At 42.9% G+C, this 25,145-nt stretch overlaps 1 protein-coding gene across 2 annotated transcripts in view; it reads left to right on the forward strand.

The window, feature by feature from the left end:
- LOC143988477 (uncharacterized) overlaps positions 1–376 on the forward strand; it is a 328,901-nt gene extending 328,525 nt beyond the window's left edge. For both annotated transcript variants that reach the window (XM_077488089.1, XM_077488090.1), the window contains one exon: positions 238–376. In XM_077488089.1, coding sequence (XP_077344215.1) covers positions 238–357 — 120 coding nt within the window. In that variant the 3' untranslated portion in view covers positions 358–376. The remainder of the gene's footprint in view (positions 1–237) is intronic.
- The last annotated feature ends 24,769 nt before the right edge of the window (positions 377–25,145 follow it).

Consider the following 25,145-nt stretch of genomic DNA (forward strand, 5'->3'; position numbering starts at 1 on the left):
GTGCAATGAAATCTTGATCCCCCACTAAAACACATTATGACTTCATAGGATACTAGAAAGACTTCCATAAAACTTTACTGAGAGAGGTGTCGGCTGTGCGGGAGAATGTTCAGTAACTTATTTGTTTGCTCTGTTAAGTTGTAGCACTTAAGATGTTTAATATTGCATGAACTGCACCTGAGCATCTCCCAGCAGCCTCTATGGTTCATATTTCATGCCATTTGTTTTCTTTTCTAGAGCAAGGAGCCAGTTCTAATGCCGATGAAAATGGAAAATGACGATTCCAAGTTTTTTGAAAAACATTCCAAAATTTCTGCTGACTTTCATTCTAACAAGATGAGGAAACACGTGAATTAAAACAGAAACATTCAAATTCTTCTAATGCGTTGGCATCTTGATGTAACAGTAAAAGATGTACAGTCAGATCCATAAATATTGAGACATCTACACAATTATGATCTTTTTGACTCTATACACCACCACAATGGATTTGAAATGAAACAAACACAGTGTGCTTTAACTGCAGACTTTCAGTTTTAATTTGAGCGTATTTACATCCAAATCAGGTGAACGGTGTAGGAATTACAACAGTTTGGATATGTTTTCTCTCACTTTTTAAGGGACCAAAAGTAATGTGACAATTGGCTGCTCAGCTGTTTCATGGCCAGGTGTGTGTTATTCCCTCATTATCCCATTTACAAGGATCAGATAAAAGGTCCAGAGTTAACTTCAAGTGTGCTATTTGCATTTGGAATCTGTTGCTGTCAACTCTCAATATTAGATCCAAAGAGCTGTCACTATCAGTAAAGCAAGCCATCATTAGGCTGAAAACAAAACAAAACAATCACAGCAGAGAGTTAGCAACATTAGGTGTGGCAAAATCAACTGTTTGGAACAGCCTTAAAAAGAAACAACGCACCAGTGAGCTCAGCAACACCAAAAAACCTGGAAGACCACGGAAAACAACTGTGGTGGATGACCGAAGAATTCTTTCCCTGGTGAAGAGAACACCCTTCATAACAGTTGGCCAGATCAAGAACACTCTCCAGGAGGTAGGTGTATGTGTGTCAAAATCAAGAGAAGACTTCACCAGAGTGAATACAGAGGGTTCACCACAAGATGTAAACCATTGGTAAGCCTCAAAAACAGGAAGGCCAGATTAGAGTTTGCCAAACAACATTTAAAAAAGCCTTCACAGTTCTGGAACAACATCCTATGGACAGATGAGACCACGATCAACTTGTACCAGAGTGATAAAGAGAAGAGTATGGAGAAGGAAATGAACTGCTCATGATCCAAAGCATATCACCTCATCAGTGAAGCATGGTGGTGGCAGTGTCATGGTGTGGGCATGTATGGCTGCCAATGGAACTGGTTCTCTTGTATTTATTGATGATGTAACGGCTGACAAAAGCAACAGGATGAATTCTGAAGTGTTTCAGGCAATATTATCTGCTCATATTCAGCAAAATGCTTCAGAAGTCATTGGATGGCGCTTCACAGTGCAGATGGACAATGCCCCGAAGCATACTGCGAAAGCAACCAAAGAGTTTTTTAAGGGAAAGAAGTGGAATGTTATGCAATGGCCAAGTCAATCAGCTGACCTGAAGACAAAACTGAAGGGAAAATGCCCCAAGAACAAGCAGGAACTGAAGACAGTTGCAGTAGAGGCCTGGCAGAGCATCATCAGGGATGTAACCCAGCATCTGGTGATGTCTATGCGTTCCAGACTTCAGGCTGTAATTGGCTGCAAAGGATTTGCAACTAAGTATTAAAAAGTTAAAGTTTGATGGATGATTGTTAATCTGTCCCATTACTTTTGGTCCCTTAAAAAGTGGGAGGCACTGTTGTAATGTCTACACCGTTCACCTGATTTGGATGTAAATGCCCTCAAATTAAAGCTGAAAGTCTGCAGTTAAAGTACATCTTGTTTGTTTCATTTCAAATCCACTGTGGTGGTGTACAGAGCCAAAAGGATTAGAATTGTGTTGATGTCCCAATATTTATGGACCTGACTGTACATTATTATATACAATCTAATAGGGAGTTAACAATGATACATTTTTACCAAAGTATGGGACAAAACTATATAACAGGATGGGGTTTATTTATTAACGGCAAATCCACTTTGCACTACAAGTCCACTGCGCTGTGCAGTCACTGTAGATCTGAGGGGAAGCTCTGCTGATTTTATCATCCAATCATGTACAAGCAAAATACCGTTTTTTTATTTTCCTTGCATGTCCCCCTCAGATCTACAGTGACTGCACTTCCAAGTGCACTTGTAGTGCAAAGTGGTTTGCCTCTAGTAAATAAACCCCTATATCTCTTTTTCAAGATGAGTAGAATAAAACACAAATGCTCTCATTTTGTAGAAAGCAGACCGACCTCTACTTCCAGATGCGTTTAAAATAAACATTATGAATTTACACTTTTCCCTGCCATGAAAAATGCCAAAATCATGGGATATCTTTTCTTCAGATAAATTCTGCTTCCAATATTATTGCCTGTTTCTGTGTTTGTATCCATTTTTGCGGTTATGGATATTATGAGTACATATGTTATGGGTATGGCTGTTCAGCACCAGCAGTGTGGCGATGAGCTACCACTAGAGGGTGCTGTATGGAGGTGGTGCATCTGCTCTTCATTGAGCTGAATGAGCAATCCCTCTTTACAGGAGCTAATTTTTCAGACAGGATGTACACAATATTTTGACAAGTATACTGTATACAGCTGCTGCTGGGACAAGTACAAATGTTTATTTTTTGAGGAAATGCAGATATGTTTTAACTTTCCATTGCTCCTTCTATTTTCCAGGACTCAATCTCATTTCCACAATAACAGTCCACATGGCCAGGTTACTCCAAACATCATCTGTAAAAAATGATTTTTTTACAGGTAAATTAATGAAAACAGCAATTAGGTCTCTTGGAAAGTGATTTTATATATTATATATATATATATATATATATATATATAAAACACCCCTGGCAAAGAGTATGAAACCACCAAATGTTCATTCAATTGTAGAAGCAACAAACTAATCACAGACATGCCTCAAAACTTTTTTCATTTAACATTCCAACTTTCTGGCTTTAAGGAATCCTAGGGGCAAAAAAAAGGGTTAAAAGTGCCCGCTGCCTATTGATTTCACCGCTCCTACAGCTCCTCTAAGATGCTGCTTGCAGGACTTTTTTTAGCGTCCTGCCAGCGCACCGCTCCAGTGTGAAAGCACTCGGGCTTTGACACTGGAGTGAGAGGAAAGGCGCTTTAGAGGTGCTTTGCAGGCACTATTTTTAGCGCTATAGCGCCTGTAAAGCGTCTCAGTGTGAAAGTAGCCTTAAAAAAAGAAAGAAAATTGTTGTCAATTGCAGCTGTGTTTGCAGATCAAGCAGAAGAAAAAAATAGGAAACCACTCAATACTGAGTAAAATATTATGGAATCATGAAAAAAAACACTACAGTTCACCACTAGTACTTTGTTGCACCGCCTCTGGCTTTTATACCAGCTTGAATTCTCTGAAGCATGGATTTAACTATCCACAAACAGTATTCTTCATCAATCCAGCTCCAACTTTCTCTTATTGCAGTTCCCAGATCAGATTTGCAGGTTGGAGCCTTGTCATGGGCTATTTTATTTAATGTCCACCATAGATTTTCAATTGGATTGAGGTCCAGACTGTTTGCAGGCCATGTCATTGACATTATATGTTGCCCTATTGCAAGATGCATTATCATCCTGAAAAATGATGTCATCATCACTAAACATCCTTTCAATCGATGGAATAAGAAAAAAGTGTCCAAAATCTCAATATAAACTTGTGCATTTATTGAAGATTTAATGACTGTCATCTCCTCTGTACCTTTGCCTAACAAGCAAACCCATATCATCAATGATTGTGGAAATTTGCATATTTTCTTCAGTTTCATCCAGCCATCCACACAGTCCGGATTGCTTTTCTTTAGCCCATTGTAACCTTGTTTTTTTCTGTTTAGATGGTAATGATGGTTTTTCTTTGGTTATTCTGTATGTAAATCCACAGAGACATTGATTCCAGCTTCTGACCATTTGTTCCTCATTTGTTTGTTGTGCATTTTCTGTTTTCAAGGCATATTGCTTTAAGTTTTCTATCTTGACGCTTTGATGTCTTCCTTGGTCTACCAGTGGTATCCCTTTAACTACCTTCCCATTTGATTTGTACTTGGTCCAGATTTTAGACACAGCTGACTGGGAACAACCAACATCTTTTGCAACATTCCATGATTATTTACATTCTTTATAATACTCTCCTTTGTTTCAACTGACATCTCTCTTGTTGAAGCCATGATTAATGTCAATCAGGTTGGTGCAACAGCTCACCAAGGTCTTTTTTTTTTAACTGCAGACTAATTATCAGATTGATGCTGAAGTCCAAATTTGGACAATTGTACCCAAACCAAACTGTAGTTCAGGTGTAACCTTAAATTTGAAAAACACATAGCATGTGCTCTTCAGGAGACGGCGCTCTATATATATATATATATATATATATATATATATATACACACACACACACACACATATACACACACACTGTAATATTGGGAGTTATTTAGCTTCAGTGTAGAGCTTACCAGTGAGCTGCAGTTTAAGGGCTTTTTTTGGCCCATGTTTATTGAAGTAAAAGAAAAAAAAAACAGTCCATCCAGGATTCCCACACAGTGGTTTCATCTTCAAAGCAATAATGAAATAACAAATGGAAAATACCAAGCCACTTGGCTCTCTGGTCAGCACAGCTGTTCAGGCGGTGACCTCTGTCTTTTTGACCCTGTAACTGTGTCCCTGTTTGGTACCCACTCTGTACCTCTCGTGACACTCTCTCTTACAGTTTCCTGGTTGCTACAGCCCACCGGCTTGGGCCCTCTGTTTGCTCTGTCAGACTGTCCTGTGCCAGTCCTCAGGAGGGTGGAGCCCAGAACCCTGGTCCTGGCTCTGCTATAAGCCCAGGACCCACCTGTACAATCAACAAGCCAGACTCCTGGCTGTTCCCAAAACCCGGTCCCAGGATTCGAGTTTTCATCCTACCCAGATCGCTATGAAATCTCCAGGCTCCAGGTCCCCAACTGGATTTTACCAACCACAGAGGAAACTGATAAAACAGCTTCCTCCAAATTAAAAAATCCTCCTGGAGCCTCTCAACCTGCCTATTTGAGAATACGCTCATCTGTGTCTTTATGAACCTTGTTTGTGCACTGGTGCACAGTCATGTTGGAACAGTAAGGGGCCATCCCCAAACTGTTCCCACAAAGTTGGGAGCATGAAATTGTCCAAAATGTCTGGGCATGCTGATGCCTTAAGAGTTCCCTTCACTGGAACTAAGGGGTCAAGCCCAACCCCTGAAAAACAACAACATACCATAACCCCCCCCACCAAATGATTTGGACCATTGTACAAAGCAAGGTCCATAAAGACATGAATGGGCAAGTTTAGAGTGGAAGAACTTGACTGGCCTGGAGTCCTGACCCCAACCCAATAGAACGACTTTGGATGAATTAGGGCGGAGAATGCAAGCCAGACTTTCTCATCCAACATTAGTGTCCAACCTCACAAATGTGCTTCTTGAACTCGATAGAACATCTTTGGAATGAATTAGAGCGGACACTGCAAGCCAGGCCTTCTTGTCCACATCAGTGCCTGACCTCACAAATTCTGGTCAAACATTCCCAAAGACACACTCCTAAACCAATCAATATTGAACCCTATGGACTAAGCCCTTGTACACACGGTAGGACATTCCGACAACAAAATCCGTCCGATTTTGTCGGATGGATTTTGTCCAAAACTGGTGTTGCATACACACGGTCGGACAAAGTTGTCGGAAAATCCGATCGTTCAGAACGTGATGATGTTATTTTGTTACGACGGGACTACGTTCAGGCAAGTAGCCAATAGCTTTGGTCTAGAAATTTGACCTGAGCATGCGTGGCACTTTGTCCGATCGGAATTCTCTACAAATGATTGGACAAAGTCCCATCGGATCATGTTGTCGGAAAATTTTATAGCCCAGCTCTAAAACTTTGTCGGTCGGATATTCAGACGGAAACAGTCCGATGTAGCCCACACACGGTCGGATTATCCGACAACACAGTCCGATTGGACATTTTCCGTCTGAATATCTGACCGTGTGTACAAGGGCTAAGACTGGGATGCCATTAAAGTTGATATGAATGTAAAGGCAGACGTCCCAATACTTTACACACAGATAGTATATGAACCCTTATATATTTTCAGTGAGAACGGCTGGTAAAAACATGCTTACTATAAGTGTATGTGTTTTTTTTTCATTTTGGAAATAGTACAGAAGGGTTAAAACCCAGTGGGTTATTCTTTGTTTTCTCTGTACCCCTGAAGAGATTTCCTGTCTAGGAAATGCAACAGAAAATGAAAGGGAATCTTTACAAATTCAGTCACTGGAAGTATCTCTTGTTCTGGTGACGACTCTAATATGTTGGAGTTCTCCTCACGTCCTGTCTTGGTGCCAGTGCACACCACATGCAGTCCAGTGTGTTTTTTATCTGCATTAAAAACACATAGAAAGTAGGTTATATGGTTTTCAATGGCATAGTTCAAACCAGTGCTTGCAGTTCCTGTGCGTTCCAGTTGCAGAAAAAAAAACGTTAGAACGTGCTGCATTTTTCCTGCACTGGACTGTAGTAGAACGCTTTATAATGCATCAAAAACACACCGAAACGCACCTAAATGCACCAAAAACATCCTGGAACTCACACGTCCTTATTTGAGGTAAATAAAGAGGGGGGAAAATGCACTGGACAGCATAAAAAACGCACCAAAAACACATCAAAAACACACATGCAGAAAAGCATCTGGAAAGCACCTGGTCTGTGTTTCTATGGTGTGAACTGGCCCTGACTCTGGATAGTGGGCACACAGAGACCTAACATGGATGATAACCCTACACTATGCTATCCGAAGCTTGGGTAACCATATACATTTACTTTGAAAGAAATGCCATTCCAATGTTTTGTTGATAGTTTAGAAAAATAAATGCTCTTATTTACTTATTCACATATGTAAAATTTCCTGGAAATATGTATTGAGATCACCTTTGGGGCCACCAGTGACCACAAGTGCTATAATAGAGGTGGCCTTACTTATGGAATCCCTTTTTCTATTCATTTTTTTCTTCCCTTTACACAACATCCACTGCAAAATCATTCTATTTTCATGCAATAATTCTTAATGACACACAGGGATTCCAAAGCAGAGCTGGTATAATTGAAGCCTCAATTTGTTTAATCTATCTATCTATCTAAGGAAACTTAAAGAAATGTTTCATTTCTGAAATAGTTTCTGAAGAGTCAGATTAAGGTCATTCCTCCAATGTGGAAACACACGCAGGGAAATAGAGGGAATTGGAAATACAAACACAATCAAGCGCTATGAAGTTTCCTGAGCAGATCCATCATTGTCAGAACCCCTTTACTATATGAATATCGTATGACCAGAAAAAGGATTGCTGACTGCAGGAGATATTGTTTTCCTCACATAAATATTAACCTGTGAGTTTCTTGTGAGAAAAGACATCATGTACACAACATTTCAGCACCAAAATGTTACAATAAGCATTAATCAATCTATGACAATAATTACCATGGTTATGTTTAGTTTCATTTTTTTTTTAAATAAACGAGGGAAAAAAAAGTATAATTTGGAACATTCCGAGCATAATCAGCTTTGGGAATGTACGTTCCTATACAAAGTAGGCTCATTTACAATATGCGTATATTAAGTATAGATAGAGGGAAGACAGCATAGATGTTGTTTTCTTGACATTTATTAGGAAATAGGACATACAGCTTGCAGTAAGCTGAAAAGTAAGCAGTATTAGATTTGTTAACAATATAATCTCTTATATTAAACCCAAAAATAAAGCTTGATTTCCAGAAGGAAAGTCTACAACATAATATTTAGTGCGGTTTTACTAAATCACAGAGGGATACAGGAGAAGATATTCTAAAGGGTGCCTCTATATTCTGATAATTCACCCACCCAATGACAATCACATCCCTTTTGGTGGTCAGAATGTGGGGTGAGGCCTTTGTCTGTTCAACATTGGGACCAGATGCCTTGCATGGGGAAGGGGGGAAGGCACCCTTCCCATGGTTCAAGGCACCACCCTCCCCTGGCCACCTAAGTTGCATGCCTGTGTAATGCCGCGTACACACGACTGGTTTTTCCATCAGACTAAACTGGTGGTTTTTCTGAAGGATTTCCACTGAAACGGACTTGTGTCCACATGATCACACCAAAGTCCGATCGTTTAGAATGCGGTGACATACAACGTGTACGACAGGACTAGAAAAAGGAAGCTAAATAGCCAGTAGCCAATAGCTGCCCTTACGTTGTTTTTGGTCTATCGGAATAGCATACAGACAAATGGTTTTCCCGATAGGAATTGATTGCGTCGGAAAGATTTAAAACATGTTCTATTTCTAGGTGTGTCAGAATTTTCGAAAGAAAAAGTCCACTGAAGCCTACACACGATCGGACTATCCGATGGAATGATTCCGTCTGACATTTTCTCTGCCGGAAAGTCCGACTGTGTGTACGCGGTATAAGGTTCTTTTATAAATTTTAAGGGGGACGATAATTGTATATAATTTTACAATACTGCCTGGCTTCATACAGAATACTGTTATTCCTCTGTATGTGTGCTTTGAAGATATTGGGGGCATTCAGTAATGGTTCCTTCAAAAAGTCCTATACCCAATTCATGATAGCCTTGCAACAGTTTTCTTAAGAGTTCCAACAGGTGCAACAGATTCAGGTCATTCTTATTTGCTTCACATTCATAAAGTGTTGCTATTGCTGTGACAAATTGAAAAGAGAATTACTGCCAGTTTGTAAATAATGAACCTGGAGATACTTGAGATCATTAAAGTGATTGTAAGGCTTAGTTTTTTATTTGTTTAAAATAATAAACATGTCATACTTACCTTCACTGTGCAGTTTGTTTTGCACAGAGTGGTCCCCGATCCTCGATTTCTGGGGTCCCTCGGCAGAGCTGGTAGCTCCTCCCCTCTTCATATAACCCCGTAGGAGAAGCGCTCTCCCGAGGTGTCACCTTGCAGGCACTCAGAATGCCAGACTCGACCCCGCCCATTTGAGTGACAGCAGCGGGACCCAAAGGCTGCACTGCTATTGATCTATCCAATCAAGAGCTGAGACAACGGGCAGAGCAGAAGAGCGCGTCTCCGGGAGGCAAATACACGGCTCAGGTGAGTAAAACGGGGGGCCAGTCAGCGACAGAAGTTTTTTCACCTTAATACATTGGATGCATTAAGGTAAACATACATGAAGGTTTACAACCACTTTAAGATCAACACACAGAGACAGACCAGAGTCTTCAAAGTAGGGCCCTACTGTGTACATCTTTGCATTTGATACCCCCTACCTCCCACACCCACCACTGTGTCACATATTGCTGTGGGGATTGTGGGGTACACAGCCGACTGTATCCTAGCAACCAGTGACACTGTGCACCCGACAGTAGCCTGGCAACCAATGACAGGTTGGGAGGTAAGGTGCAGTATGCAACACTCTTTAAACATTTCTAGGGTTACTTTTACACTTATACACAACCTGCAGGCTCAGCGTTAATTTGCCGCATTTTATTTAATATGCATACAGTGCCTTGAAAAAGTATTCACACCCCTTGACATTTTCCACATTTTGTCATGTTACAACAAAAAATGTAAATGTATTGTATTGGGATTTTATGTGATAGATCAACATGAATTGGAACATAAATGTGAAGTGGAAGGAAAATGATAAATGTTTTTTAAATGTTTTTTGAAAACTGTGGTGTGCCTTTGTATTTAGCCCCCTTTACTCTGATACCTCTAACTAAAATCTAATGGAACCAATTGCCTTCAGAAGTCACCTAATTAGTAAATAGAGTCCACTTGTGTGTAATTTAATCTGTTTACAAATACAGTTGTTCTGCGAAGCCCAAAGAGATTTGTTAGAGAACCTTAGTGAACAAACAGCATCATGAAGGGACACACCAGACAGGTCAGGGATAAAGTTGTGGAGAAGTTTAAAGCGGGGTTAGGTTATAAAAAAATATCCCAAGCTTTGAACATCTCATAGAGCACTGTTCAATCCATCATCCGCCATCAACTGTAAACCTACCAAGACATGGCCATTCACCTAAACTGGCAGGCCGGCCAGGAGAGCATTAATCAGAGAAGCAGCCAAGAGGCTCATGGTAATTCTGGAGGATCTGCAGAGATCCACAGCTCAGGTGGGAGAATCTGTCCAAAGGACAACTATTAGTTGTGCACTCCACAAATCTGGCCTTTATGAAAGAGCGGCAAGAAGAAAGCCATTGTTTAAAGAAAGTCATAAGAAGTCATGTTTGCAGTTTGCAAGAAACCATGTGGGTAACACAGCAAACATGTGGAAGAAGGTGCTCTGGTCAGATGAGAACAAAATTAAAATTTTTGGCCTAAAAGTAAAACGCTATGTGTGGCGGAAAACTAACACTGCACATCATCCTAAACACACCATCCCCACCGTGAAACATGGTGGTGGCAGCATCAGGTTGTGGGGATGCTTTTCTTCAGCAGGGATGTGGAAACAGGTCAGATTTGATGGGAAGATGGATGGAGCAAAAGACTTGAGACTGGGGTGGAGTTTCACCTTCCAGCAGGACAATGACCTCAAATATACAGCCAAAGCTGCAATGGAATGGTTTAGATCAAAGCATATTCATGTGTAAGAATGGCCCAGTCAAAGTCGAGACCTAAATCCAATTGAGAATCTGTGGCAAGACTTGAAAATTGCTTATAGACACTCTACATCCAATCTGACAGAGCTTGAGGTACTTTGCAAAGTAGAATGGGCAAAAATGTCACTCTGTAGATGTGCAAATCTGGTAGAGACATGCAGCTGTAATTGCAGTAAAAGGTGGTTCTACAAAGTACTGATTCAGGAGGGCTGAATACAAATGTTTCCAGGACAGGCAGTGAAGGGAAATCTCTCCAACTAAACACAGACAGCAAAAATTAGACCGACAGAGTTACAGTATAGCCCTTACACTTATTACTAACACAAAAAAAAAATGTTGGGCTATAAAGTTTTAAAAAAAAATTCAAGGAAATCCTTGATTTCCAGATCACCATCAGTAATAACAAGGTATAATGTATTAGCCCCATGCCCTGTCCCTCTCACGTGTACAAAAAGACAATAAAAGAAACTGACACTGTGATAAAAAAAAGATATACAAATTTGTGCTTCATCTACTGGGTTATGTCCATGGTTCTCCTTAGTATAATATCACAATGGTCATTCAGAATAAAGTGCTTGTTTTGTTGTCTACATCATAAATAATCTACAAATAAAGAAATAGAACACGTTTCTGTATTTTTAATTTATTCATTTTCTATTGCAGCTATCATTGCTGCACAAAAACAGGACTTTTTCAGTGACCAAGGTTACATTAGGAACCGTGTCCTTCAATAACCATTGTAAAATGCCTTTACAGCTGGTAGCAGACTCAATGTACAATATATGCCATTTAAAGCTCTTTTGGCCATACTTCTCCTGTGAGTCACAGGAGTCCAATTAGTTCTACACTCCTATGGCCCAGGTTCAGCCGACAGTGGGCTAATGCACTCTGTCAGCTGAGGTCAAAGAGCTGGTTCTGACTCAGTAATGTCACAATCTGCCCACATGCTTGACCAGCAGCTAGCTCAGCCTCTCAGTGTGCCGCCCAAAGTCTGAGCCAGCTGCTCCTGCCCCCTCCACAGTCTGGTGCTCCAGTGAGTGCTTGAGGGGCAGAGCAGAGAGTGGTTACTGACAGTCACTGCTCTCTGCTCATTGAAGACTGAGGGGTCTTTGATCTCTCAGTTCTCAGTGTAGAGGTGGTGGGAGACAAATAAAGCATTCAATCGGTTGTTCACCAGTCCAAATGCTAACACCAACTCTGGGTAGAAAAAAAAAGCTTCTAAACCCCGTAGTTTCACAGGACCCTCATTGGCATTACAATGCCAGTCCTTTAGGACTAATGGACCCTATGTGGACCCTAGTGGTGGAAAACAATAGGCAGTGCCCACTTAACCTGGAAGAGGTACACACTGAAAGAAGGATCCTTACACACACTGCAGAGAAGAAGGACTTAAAGTGGATGTAAACCCACTCTCATCCTTTGTAAACTACTGCAATATTGGTTATCTAGAAGGATATACATACCTCCTGCATGTATAATTATCTGTCAAATTTCTCCCCTCTGTCTGCTATGAGACCCGAAAAAAACTGCCAATTTTGGGGGTGGGCTGTTTTCCAGAGCTCAGTGGGTGGAGTCGTGATGTCAGTAGACTCCCTGCCCACCTCTACACTCACCTTATCAACATGAATTTTCTCCTGTGTATTTCTTACACTGAACTTCTGCTATGATCACTAACATCCAGTCAAAACCCAGAAAAGTCCCCACATGACTTCAGCATGCCAAATCATGCTGAGGTGTGGAACAGCCAATGCTTGCAGAGCTGCTGAAGAAAGGAGTGGGGGTGTGAATTAAAAACAAAATGCATGTCTTAGGATAGTGCACGAGATATGTAAATCACCTGTCAATCACACCAAGGGGGAAGAACGGACGTTTTCTAAGTTTGTCCATTTTATTTCACTGAAAAAAGATATGAGGATTGCTCAGAGCTGGATTAACTCTTTGCGGCAAGACAAAAAATAAAATAAAAAAATTGGGTTTACATCCACTTTAAACACAGTCTGTCACATCTTATTGCTTGAATTGGATGGACTTTTTTCAACCAGATTAATTATGTAACATCTCCTGTCATCCACTGGGTAAATTAGAAAAGGTATTTTTTAAATACCCAGTGAGGGGCATTGAAATGACTCTGTCAATACGGGGTCACTTTCATTCATAGTGCCACCTGTAATAGAAGACATTCCACCTTTCTGTTGGACCATGTATTGAAAATCTGCCACATCTCCGCTGCCCAAGCGTTGTAAGTATTCGACCATTGGAAGAGCCCAATGCTTGTGCTCCCCCCTGGCTTCTATGGTTTTTCTCCATGGCTATTGTGTCCTGCTGAAAATGCAAATAAACGTATTTCTTCTTTTAGAGGTGGCCATTTGAGTAAAAGTGAATTTGTATGGACAGGATAATAAAAGAAATAATGGGATTTTTATATACAGCTTACCTGTAAAATCCTTTTCTTGAGAGTACATCACGGGACACAGGAGCTTCATTACATAGTGGGTTATATAGGCACCTCTGGTGATTGGACACTGGTTGACCCTAATTAAAGAGAATTCCTCCCCTATATAACCCCTCCCATCTGGGAGGCACCTCAGTTTTGTAGCAAAGCAATAAGAAACCACGTAAAACCCAAGAGGGGCGGGAGCCCTGTGTCCCGTGATGTACTCTCAAGAAAAGGATTTTACAGGTAAGCTGTATATAAAAATCCCATTTTCTTGATCATACATCACGGGACACAGGAGCTTCATTACATAGTGGGATGTCCCATAGCAATGCTCAGGTTGAGGGGAGGGAGACACAGACCATAAACATAGACCGCCAGGGACCTGAGGACCTAAACTGCAGCCTGCAGTACACTGCGCCCGAAGGCGATATCCTCTTGCCCTCTGACATCCACCTGATAGAATCTGGTGAATGTGTGGACTGATGACCAAGTCGCAGCCTTACAGATTTGAGCCAGGGAGGCCTGGTGATGCACTGCCCAAGAGGCACTGACAGCCCTAGTAGAGTGCGCTTTCACCTGAAAAGGAGGAATCTTCCCCTTTAAGCTATAGGCCTGAGAAATAACTTGTCTGATCCACCTTGAGAGAGTGGACTTTGACGCTGCCTGACCCCTTCTAGGGCCTTCCGGCAGAATAAATAAACAGTCAGTTTTCCTTATCTGAGCAGTTGCTTGAAGATAAAGACTGATTGCTCTAACCACATCTAAAGTGTGTAAAGACTTTTCCTCTATGGACTGAGGGTTCGGAAAAAAGGATGGTAGGATTATGTCCTGATTCAGATGGAAACCCGAAACCACCTTAGGTAGAAAGGACCCGTTGGGACGCATAACCACCCGGTCCTTATGGATAATTAAATACGGCTCCTTACTGGAAAGAGCTGCCAATTCTGATACTCTTCTAGCCGTGGATATGGCTACTAAGAAGACCAGCTTTTTAGTCAAGAGAGCTAAAGAAGCCAGATGCAAAGGTTCAAATGGTTGGCCCTGTAAGGCCGAGAGAACCAAATTCAGATCCCATGGGCATACCGGAGGTTTAACTGGCGGTTTTATCTGCATAGCCCCCTGGATAAAAGCCCGTACTAGGGAATGTGATGCAAGAGGTTTTTGAAAAAATACCGACAGGGTCGAAATCTGCACCTTGATAGTGCTTATGGCCAAATTCATTTCTAGGCCTGACTGGAGAAAGGCCAAGATTCTGTTAATGACATACTTTCTAGGATGCCACCTCCTGAGTTCACACCAGGAAACATATGTCCTCCAGATTTTGTAATAAATACGCCTGGAGGCCGGCTTTCTGGCATTGACCAGAGTAGAAAGGACTGGCCCCGAAAGGCCACGGTCTCTCAGAATGTGGGTCTCAGCAGCCAGACCGTCAAATTCAGACTGCGTAAAGCAGGATGGTAGATTGGACCCTGTGAGAGCAGATCTGGCCGGAGAGGGAGGGTCCATGGCCTGCCCACTGCTAAACTTCATGATTTCTGCAAACCATGGTCGCCTGGGCCAAGCTGAGGCCACCAAAAGGACCGACTTCGACTCCCTCTTGACCCTTCCCAGGAACCGCGATAGCAGCGGGCTCGGGGGGAAGGCATAGATCAGATTGTACTGATCCCAGGGAACCGTCAGAGCGTCTGACCCCTGGGCAAGCGCATCTCTTGTCCTTGACACAAACTTGTCCAGTTTCCTGTTGAATCTGGATGCAAACAGATCCACGTCTGGAGTGCCCCACTTGTGACATATGTTCTGAAACACGTCGGGGTGCAGGGCCCATTCTCCTGGGCATAACTGCTGGCGGCTGAGAAAATCCGCCTGCCAATTCTCCACTCCTGGGATGAAGACTGCAGAAAGACACGGAACATGTTCTTCTGCCCAGACAAGTATGCGATTCACCTCCCTTTGGGCCACCAGACTTCTGGTACCGCCCTGGTGATTGATGTAAGCCACTGCGGTGGCATTGTCGGACTGAATCCGAACCGGGAAACCTCGCAGTCTGTAAGACCACTCTATGAGTGCCATGTAAACTGCCTGAATCTCCAAGATATTTATGGGCAGCAGACTTTCGGTCGCAGACCATTTCCCCTGCGAGCACGTTCCCTCCAATACAGCTCCCCAGCCTGTCAGGCTGGCATCCGTTGTAACAATCTTCCATGAGAGGGGAAGAAAAGTTTTGCCTTTCAGCAAATTCCTGGTTTGTAACCACCAGACAAGACTTTTGCGTGTCCCGGGGGATAAACGCATAGGAAGATCCAGGGATTGGGGCTTCCTGTTCCAAACCGCAAGGATGCATCTTTGCAGAGGCCTTGAGTGGAACTGGGCGAATGGGACGGCCTCGAATGAGGCGACCATCTTTCCCAATAGTCTCATACACAACCGAATGGAGGAAGATCTTCTGCCTAGAATCAGACGCACCAGCTCTCCAATGGCCAAGGCCTTTAGCCTTGGAAGAAACACTCTGCCCTGAGCGGTGTCGATAATCAAACCCAGGTAATCCAACCTGGTGGTCGGTTGTAGGGACGACTTTTCTAGGTTTATAATCCAACCTAGGCGCTCTAGATGTTCTAGCGTCCTGGTGACGCTGTGACTTAGGCACGCTGCAGTTCTCTCTACGAGAAGCAAGTCGTCTAGGTAAGCCATGACGGCTATGCCCTGAACTCTTAAGATTGCTAAGAGAGGGTCCAGAATCTTCGTGAAGACTCGAGGGGCCGTAGCCAGCCCGAACGGCAAAGCCACAAATTGAAAATGGCGCCGCTCTACCGCGAACCTTAGAAACTTCTGGTGTGCGGGAAATATTGGCACATGGAGATATGCGTCTTTGATATCTATTGATGCCATGAATTCTCCCCCTTGCAGGGAGGAGACCACAGTGCGCATTGACTGCATCCGGAAGGTCTGGATGTGTAAAAACCGGTTTAGGTCTCTCAGATCCAGGATAGGTCTGACACTTCCGTTTGGTTTTGGAACGGTGAAGAGATTTGAATAAAACCCTGAACCCTGATCTTTCGGGCTCACTTCTACTATCACACCCTGGGATAGTAACTGATCTAAGGCCAGGAATAGCGGTTTCTGCTTTACTGGATCCTTGGGGATCCTTGACCTTAGGAAACGAGAAGGTGGAATCTCCTGAAACTCTAGCCTGTAGCCCAGAGATACTGAAGAGATCACCCACTTGTCTCGAATCTCTTCCCGCCAGGCGCCTGCAAACTGCAGGAGCCTTCCCCCCACTCTGCCGAGCAGGGGCGCCCCTTCACAAGGAGGTTTTGGGGGTCTGCTTGGCAGGCTTTCGCCCCCAAGTCTTTTTCTGTCCCTGGGCTCGGCCTTGAGGCTTTCTAGCAGAGGAGGGCTGAGAAGGCCGTCGCCACTGTTTAGAGCTTGATGCTTCGAGAGAGAGAGCACGCCTAAATGAAGGACGTTTGCTCTTTTTGACTGGAAGGAGAGTAGACTTACCTCCTGAAATATTTTGGACGAATTTATCTAATTCTTCCCCAAACAAACGCTCCCCTTTAAACGGGAACCCAGTCAAATGCTTTTTGCATGACAGCTCAGCAGCCCAATTCTTTAGCCATAGGGCCCTTCGCATGTGAACCAACATGAGGGACAAACGCGATGCTTGTTGGACAGAATCCAAAATCGCATCAATTATGAAACACAAGATGTGAGGCATCTCTGCATAATTTTTTACTTCCTCACTGGGAAGGAGTCCAAACATCTGTTTAACCTGTTCCTTGAGGAACTGACACAACCCCACGGCTGCGACTGTAGGCTGCACCACAGCGCCAGCCATGGAAAAGGAGGCTTTTAATAAGGTTTCCAGCCTTTTGTCAGTTGGATCCTTAAATACCTGCGCATTATCCAAAGGACAAGTTAGGTTTTTATTCACACAAGAAACAGCCGCATCGACAGATGGGACCCCCCACTTCTTGGTGAAACTTTCCTCCACAGGATAATGCATGGAAAACCTTTTGGGAGGAGTAAACAGTTTATCGGGATGTCCCCAATCCTCATACATCAATTTATCCATTAAAGGATGAATTGGGAAGGAACAAGCAGTCTGTGGGGCTTTCCTGACTCCCAGGGAAGAGACAGAGGATGTAGCGACTTCAGCAGCCGGCATTCTGAATGTGGTACGCACCAATTCAGTATAATACTGCACCTGCTTTCTGAGTGCCTGGGAGGAGGGGACTATCTCCTCTTCCTCTGACTCATCCGACTGCTCATGATCCCTATCCAAAGATAGGGATCCCTCCTCATTTTCAGAACAACTATCTGAGAGAGGGATTTCAGCAGAGGGAGGGGATCTACCCCTTTTCCTGCTATCTTTTAGGGAAGCAGAAATAAAATTCATGATCCTCCCTTCAAAACCCTCCAATGTAGCCCTAAGGGAGTCCTCAGTGACATAGACCGGGGCTGCGACATTAGGAGAGGCTGCAAAGCCTGAAAGGGGCACCGACTCGTCTTGAGAGGCAGGCTCCAGTCTTGCAGAGGGGGATGGTAATTTACAGGCACTTTTGGAACCCCTGGACCTAGGCGGTGACTTGCCAGTGCTCTTATTACCTCCCCCTGAGACCCTCTTACGAGGAGACATAGTACTAAGCTACAAAGCAGAGGTACTAGTACAAATGCGATCACTGTTGCGCTTAAAGTCTCACAATAAATCAATATATGCTTAAACTGCACAACCTGATGCTGAGTAGGTGTCTTAAGGTTTGCCTGGATCCAATCCCCACGGATGCTTACAGCCCACAGCTCCTGTGTCTCCAGTTACAGTCCCCTGACGCTCTGGGCTTTTTAAAACTGCCGCCTGGCGCCTGCGCAGTACAGCGCCGTGCACACTAACGTGCACGGCTCGCAACCACACCCCCCCCCTCCTCCATTAGGCCGGGAGCGCGCCCGGCTCGCGTGCACGCGCCCGCGCGCGTGCACGAGGACCGCGGAATCCGGGGGGGGGGGGGAAGGAGAACCCAAAGGGAGCAACGTGGAACCCCTGACCTGCGTGGGACCCCTTTTTACCTTTATCTGTGGCAGGAACTGTAATGGAGACGTGAGTAGCTGGAGAACCAGGCTTTCACTGAGCGTGTTTGTATTGAAAGGCATGTAAGTATGCATCAGGCTGCTCTTACTCCCTCTAGTGGTGGAGACCAGGTAAGACATACAACTACTCACAATGAAGAAATCCATTCATATACTTAAATATACAGGATGACTTCCCTTACCTGTCTCCGCCGCAGGAATTGCTGATATCAGACCAATTCCAGCCTTCACCCATCACGGCGGGTATTGTTAGCCAACCTTCAGGTATATCTGGGGCTCTTACGAAAAGATCCTCCCACCTGGGCCATGTAGAAAGCTCTGCCAGAAACTTTCGGGCGCTCTGAGTAAACAGTACCCCAAGTCTGGTTTTCCCAGAGCCCAGTCTTCCAATGGAGAGGACTTACAGGCAAAACCTTGTTTCTTCGGCAGACGAGGCCCGGGTACCATACCATCTTGGGAGTCAAATATCGGCCCGAGGTATGGATCCGGTTTGTTGTAGCCCTTCGGCCCTCGCAGGGACCTGCATAGAGCTAAGTTTTACGTGACCATCAACCAGACACTGGCGAAAAAACTGAGGTGCCTCCCAGATGGGAGGGTTTATATAGGGGAGGAATTCTCTTTAATTAGGGTCAACCAGTGTCCAATCACCAGAGGTGCCTATATAACCCACTATGTAATGAAGCTCCTGTGTCCCGTGATGTATGATCAAGAAAGAGACTTTATCTATGTTCCTGGACAGTTAGTCCTTAGGTAGACGATAGTGTTTTCACAGTGTCACAGGCACATATACAATGATATAAATTCCATTCAAATTATAAAGCCTGTCACATAAAAGTGTATGTAAACCTTAACAATGACATTCACCTATTTGCTCCTATTCAGTCTGTTTAATATACTATCAAAAGCATTTTGTTATTTCTAGATTGTAAGCTCTAACGAGCAGGGCCCTCTGATCCCTCCTGTATTGGATTGTATTGTAAGTGTACTGTCTGCCCTCATATTGTAAAGCGCTGCGCAAACTGTTGGCGCTATATAAATCCTGAATAATAATAATAATATCCTGTATGATAAATGTAAAAAAAAAACCTGTGGCTGCTGCCGGAAATCAAGTGCTGTCCTGTGCATTTGGCAGTCCTATATCGAGAAGTGTTGCAAGCCCTACCAAGGTTACTTCTGTGAACTAGAACAGCTAACCTAATGTAAAGAGATGAGTGGCGGTGTCCTGTAGTCCTAAGTAAATACAATATGGAAAGCGTTGCCACCCTAGGGCAGGAAGTGTATAACTAGTAGGACAATCAGATATGAATAAAGGGGGGAAGAAAAAGTCTAAAACATGAAAGCAAATGCAGTCGCCACATCTAAGACATGTTAAGTTGCAATATTAAATATTTAATTAATATTTAAATGAAATATTTCTTTTTGGGTTTACATACATTATACGTGACTTTCCATCTTGAATGATATTTTTGGGTTGATGTAAGCTTCATGATATTTTGTTATCAGGATTACAATCTGGCTTGTCTGGTCCCTGTGTATACTTTTCCTCCTATACAACCCTTGTTTCCCAGAGATGAAATATCATTTCCATTTTAGGGCAGACGTGACAGTGATAGCTGTCTGTTTTCCAAGGGTTGCTTGTTAGACATTGCATATTTAGTGTGTGATTTAGGAGCTACAGATCACACTAGTAATGGTATTTGTAGTCTTGTACAGTATAATCCGTCCTTTATCATCACGAAACACAAATCTGCAACTCAAGCCAGCACAGTATGGGATCCATTTATAAAGGTTTTCACACAAGATTCCCATAGCTTTCTCCCAAGGCTCACACATTTTTCTAATTGGATTCAATTGGAAAAATGTGAGAATCCTTGGAGAAAGCTATGTGAAAACATTTACAAATAAAGCCCTAAATGTTTACCTATTGACTAAAGCAGCAGTCATATATCATTAATCTGTGCAATAAGGAGAGGTTTGTGGGATGGTTGTAGCAAACAGCTTTATTATATACTGCTGCTGTTATGATAAAAATATGACAAAACAGAGCTTATGTGATAATACAGTAAAAATTTGTATGCAACCTAAAAACTAAATTTGACGATGTTATAGGAAATATTTTGTAGTAATGAGACAGATGCAAGCATCGCTTGATGAGCATGTGTCCAACTCCAAGCCTATATTAAAAATGGCATTTTAATCTAATAGAAAGCATGAAAGTAGAACTTAAGGAATTATCTTTATTGCCAATTTACACCATAGCTTTTATGGCGGGGATGCGGAAACCAGTATTGTGGCCCATGCTACATACAGTGATAGATGCAATCCTAAAGTTCCTGGTCAAGGGTCATTCCTTCTGCAAACTGAATGGAGGGAGTCGCTTGCTTGGCACTGCTGCCATCAAGAGAACGCCTTGTATTTTTTTCAATAAATACAGGATGTTTTCTGAATGGACAAAGTGGAGAGGAGATGTGGATGACATTAAACTATCCTCATTCAATCAGAAAATGCTTGAATTAATTTGGGAAAAAAAAATGCAAGGGGTTTTAGAATGGTGGCAGTAGCAAGTGAGTGACTTCTTTTGGTCAATATGCAAAGCCACTTAAGCAGGACCCAAAAGATTGTGTTTATTGCTGTATGTAGTGCAGGCTCCTACAGTGGTTTTCGGCATCCCCAACAGCCCACCAAATATCATATTTGGATGATTACATTGTACCAAGCTGAGCTGAATATAACGTGGTAATAAAGATAATTCCTGGGGTTCTGCTTTAAATGTATTTTTACATATCAATCTGCTACCATTCTCTGCAGAGAGAATGTGGGGCACTACTGTAAGCCAATTGAGGCTCTTAGTCTCAGTATTTAGTTGTATCCTTTTAAAGTGGTTCTAAAGCCTGAATGTTTTTTTTACCTTCATGCATTCTTCACATGAATATAAAAAACCTTCAGTGTGCACCTTTCCCCTCATACTCACTTGAGCCCAATCCCAATCCAGAGATGTGCCAGAGAGCTGAAGCTCTCCTGGGTCTCTGTCCCCTCATTGGCTGAGACACAGCAGTGGGAGGCAGCTCCTCATATAGACACACAGAGGTAGCTTGGAAGGGAGTATGCATGAGTGCCCCAGAGCAAGAAGCATTCAGCAGGAGGGAGGGGCCAGGAGCATCGGCGAGAAAAGAAGGATTGTGGCTGCACAGAGCAGGTAAGTATGACACGTTTAATATTAAAAAAAAAGAAATCTGAATCTTTACAAACACTTTAAGGCTCCATTCACACTTGTATGACTCCAAAGTTGATTGACTTTGGAGTGCAACTTTGATGCAACTTTGGATGAGTGAGACTTTGGCTTTGACCAGTGATAATGGACAACTGTTGCTCACAAGTTGAACTGGTACGACTTTCATGCAACTTCTGAGGGTTAACATTGAAGTCTATGGCCCTCAAGTTATTATTATTATATGCAATGTATATAGCATCAACAGCTTATGCAGTGCTTTACAATGTAGAGGGGGGACAGCACAATTACAGCACGGTTTATACAGAAGGTACAGGAGGGCCCTGCTTGTGGATCTTTCATTCTAAAGGGAGGGGGTGGTGGTACGAAAGGTAATAGCTGCGGGGAATGATTTTATGGGGGTGGCTCAGGGACAGTTGTTAGGTGGGTGTGGGATAAGCTTCCCTGAATAAATGAGTTTTCAGGGATCTCCTAAAGGTGGAGAGGTTAGGGACTGATCGGACATACCAGGGCAGGGAGTTCCAGAGGATGGGAGAGGCCCTGGATAAGTCCTGAAGGTGAGCATGGGAAGAGGTAACAAGGGAGCTAGAGAACAGGAGGTCCTGGGAGGAGCGGAGGGGACGATTTGAGCAATATCTGCAGATGAGGTCGGTGATGTAGCCAAGGGCAATGTTGTGGATGGCTTTGTATGTTGTGGTTAGCATTTTGAATTTTATACGGTGGGGTAGGGGACGCCAGTGAAGGGATTGGCAGAGAGAACCAGTAGTCACAGATCGGTTAGTGAGGTGTATTAGTCTAGCAGCAGCATTTATAATAGACTGGGGGGGGGGGGGAATAGCCTACATAAGGGTAGGCCATTAAGGAGAGAGTTGCAGTAGTCAAGGCAGGAAATAATCAAGGAGTGAATACGTTGCTTTGTGGTGCCATTAGTCAGGAAGGGTCAAATTCTGTAGGTGTTTGTGCTGTTGATCTTAATGGTAAAATCATGGGGAGGGGGTCTGGGAAGGAAGAAATATAACAAGCTCAGTTTTAGAAAGATTGAGTTTGAGAAAGTAGTGTGACGTCCATACCGATATGTCATTCAGTAAATTTGCGATCCATGAGGAGATTGAGGGGGTGAGTCAAGGAGTTGAGAGATAAATCTGGGTGTCGTCGGCATAGAGGTGGTATTGGAAGCCATGGGAGGTTATCAATTGGCCCAGGGAAGAGGTATAGAGCGAGAATAGCAGGGGCCCAAGGACAGAGCCTTGGGGTACCCCAACAGAGAGAGGAAGAGGAGCTGAGGAGATGGAGTTGTGGCACTGAAAGTGCGCTGAGATAGGTAAGAGGAGAACCAGGATAAAGCAGAATCATGGAGGCCAAGGGAGTGTAGTTTGCTGAGGAGGAGCAGTTGGTCAACTGTGTCGAAGGCAGCAGAGAGGTCTTAGCCCTTGTACACACGGTCGAACATTCCGACAACAAAATCCATCTGATTTTTTCCAACGGATTTTGTGCGAAAGTGGTGTTGCATACACACGGTCGGACAAAGTTGTTGGAAAATCCGATCGTTCGTAACGTGATGACGTTCGTTCATTTTGACGGGACTACGTGGCGGCTAGTAGCCAATAGCTTTGGTCTAGTAATTTGATCTGAGCATGTGTGGCACTTTGTCCAATCAGAATTCTCTACAAACAATCGGACAAAGTCCGATCAGATCATGTTGTCAGAAAATTATATATCCAGCTCTCAAACTTTGTTGGTCGGACATTCCGACGTAAAAAGTCCGATGTAGCCCACACACGGTCGGATTATCTGACAACATGGTCCGATCGGACCTTTTCCCTTGGAATTTCCGACCGTGTGTACAGGGGCTAAGAGTATGAGTATGGAGTAATGGCCATTGGTTTTAGCAGTTAGTAGGTCAGTTAGCAAGTAGGTCTGTTAGTTGCATGAAAGTCGGACCAAAGTAGTGCATGAACTACTTTAAAGTTGCTGCAACCTAAAGTCACACATATATGAATGGTTATCATTGGAAAACATGGGGAATGACTTGCCATGCAATTTTGATATCTAAAGTTGCATGACAAGTCACACAAGTGTGAATGAAGCCTAAGAGTGGACGCTTTCTCAGAGGAGGAGACAGCAGAGAGATGATCTAATCAATGTTGTGCTGCTTCTTCTCTGACCAATCTGAGGCTGGGGTGGGTCCTCAACAAGGATATTTAGCTCAGCATCAGCATAGTCAACAGCTGGCTTTACAAAATTAAAAATCCCTTCACAGGTATAAAAATGTGCATATTTGTACTTTAACTGTACAGTTAGTAATTTGCCTAGAGTTCAGCTTTTACGAAAAATAGATAACATGCAACATAAAAGTTTACAAAATATATTTTGTGTCATCTGCAGAAATCCTCACAGGAATCCGAAACCTTTTGCCATTTGGCAGCAGAATTGGTTTGAAAAACAGCACTAGGCTGACTAAAGATCCTTTGTTTGTTTAGGCATCAAACCGTGGAAATAAAATGTACTGGGGACGATTTTGCATTTTTCACCCTGGTGTGTGCCGAGTCTCCCAAAGGGTTCAGAGGAAATTTCTATTTGTTTTAATTTCCCTTGGGCAAAAAGGACTCCTTTAGTATGTCCCATTGTCTGACTCAGAAATACATATCACAACAGCGTTGAGTGTTTGGGAATTATTTTCTTTGATTGTTTTAATGCGTGTTGTGACATGCTGTAACCGTCCATCCACTATGAAGCCTAAATGAAAAAAGATAAGTGTGATTTATTAAAAAGAAAATTTTACCCCAGCCTGGGTTAACTTCAAATAGCCAGTGGGGATCAGCAGATCAGAAAAATAATCGTTTTTTTCCTATGTAACAAACACTGTTTGTATATATGACAAACATGCTAAAATATCCTGTAAGAGTCTCCTACCAGGTACCTTGGAGTCACATGTAGGTCCAAGCCTTGCTGATGTTATCTGTAGCAGATTTACCCTTCTTAAAAAAAATATATTTGAAAAAAAAAATCAGTCCTGTTTTGCATAATAATAATAATAATTAATCTTACTTACTGCTGCTTGGAATATCCAAATTTACTCCACAAAAGGAAACAGGTTGAGCACCTCCGCTATTATAAATTCCAGGTCCTATGCTAGTCATAGAATTTCTTTTGTCAACAGTTTAGCATTAATTTGATTGGCTCATTGGCTTTCTGAGCAAAACAATTGTTATACCATGTAGTCAAATGTGGACAATGCTTATAATTGCTTGGGACATTTAGGAAGTGTGTGCTTCATCCGTCAAAGTGCTTGTGATCGAAGGTCTTTAAATGGTGTTATCAATGATGTATAATCATTGCAAGCTACACTATAGAGTGGTTGTAAAATTTCTATAACACATATGACAACAGAACTCATCCTCAAAGGGTTCCTGTGCAAAGCGTGTGAAGTTTCCCTCCATCAGTTTTTCTGGATTTTATAGAGCGAATTGGTCTCTTTAGTTATTTTGAATTACAATCCTGCCATCTAGTGATCAAACTGTAAAATGCATGGAACTGTTATTGGCGTTGATTTACTAAAGGCAAATAGTCTGTGCACTTTGCAAAGTGCGATTGACTCTGCAAGA

This window comes from Lithobates pipiens, unplaced genomic scaffold (assembly GCF_037356315.1).
Source record: "Lithobates pipiens isolate NorthernLeopardFrog02 unplaced genomic scaffold, aLitPip1_a1.2 Scaffold_18, whole genome shotgun sequence".
In the NCBI taxonomy this organism is placed as follows: Eukaryota; Metazoa; Chordata; class Amphibia; order Anura; family Ranidae; genus Lithobates; species Lithobates pipiens.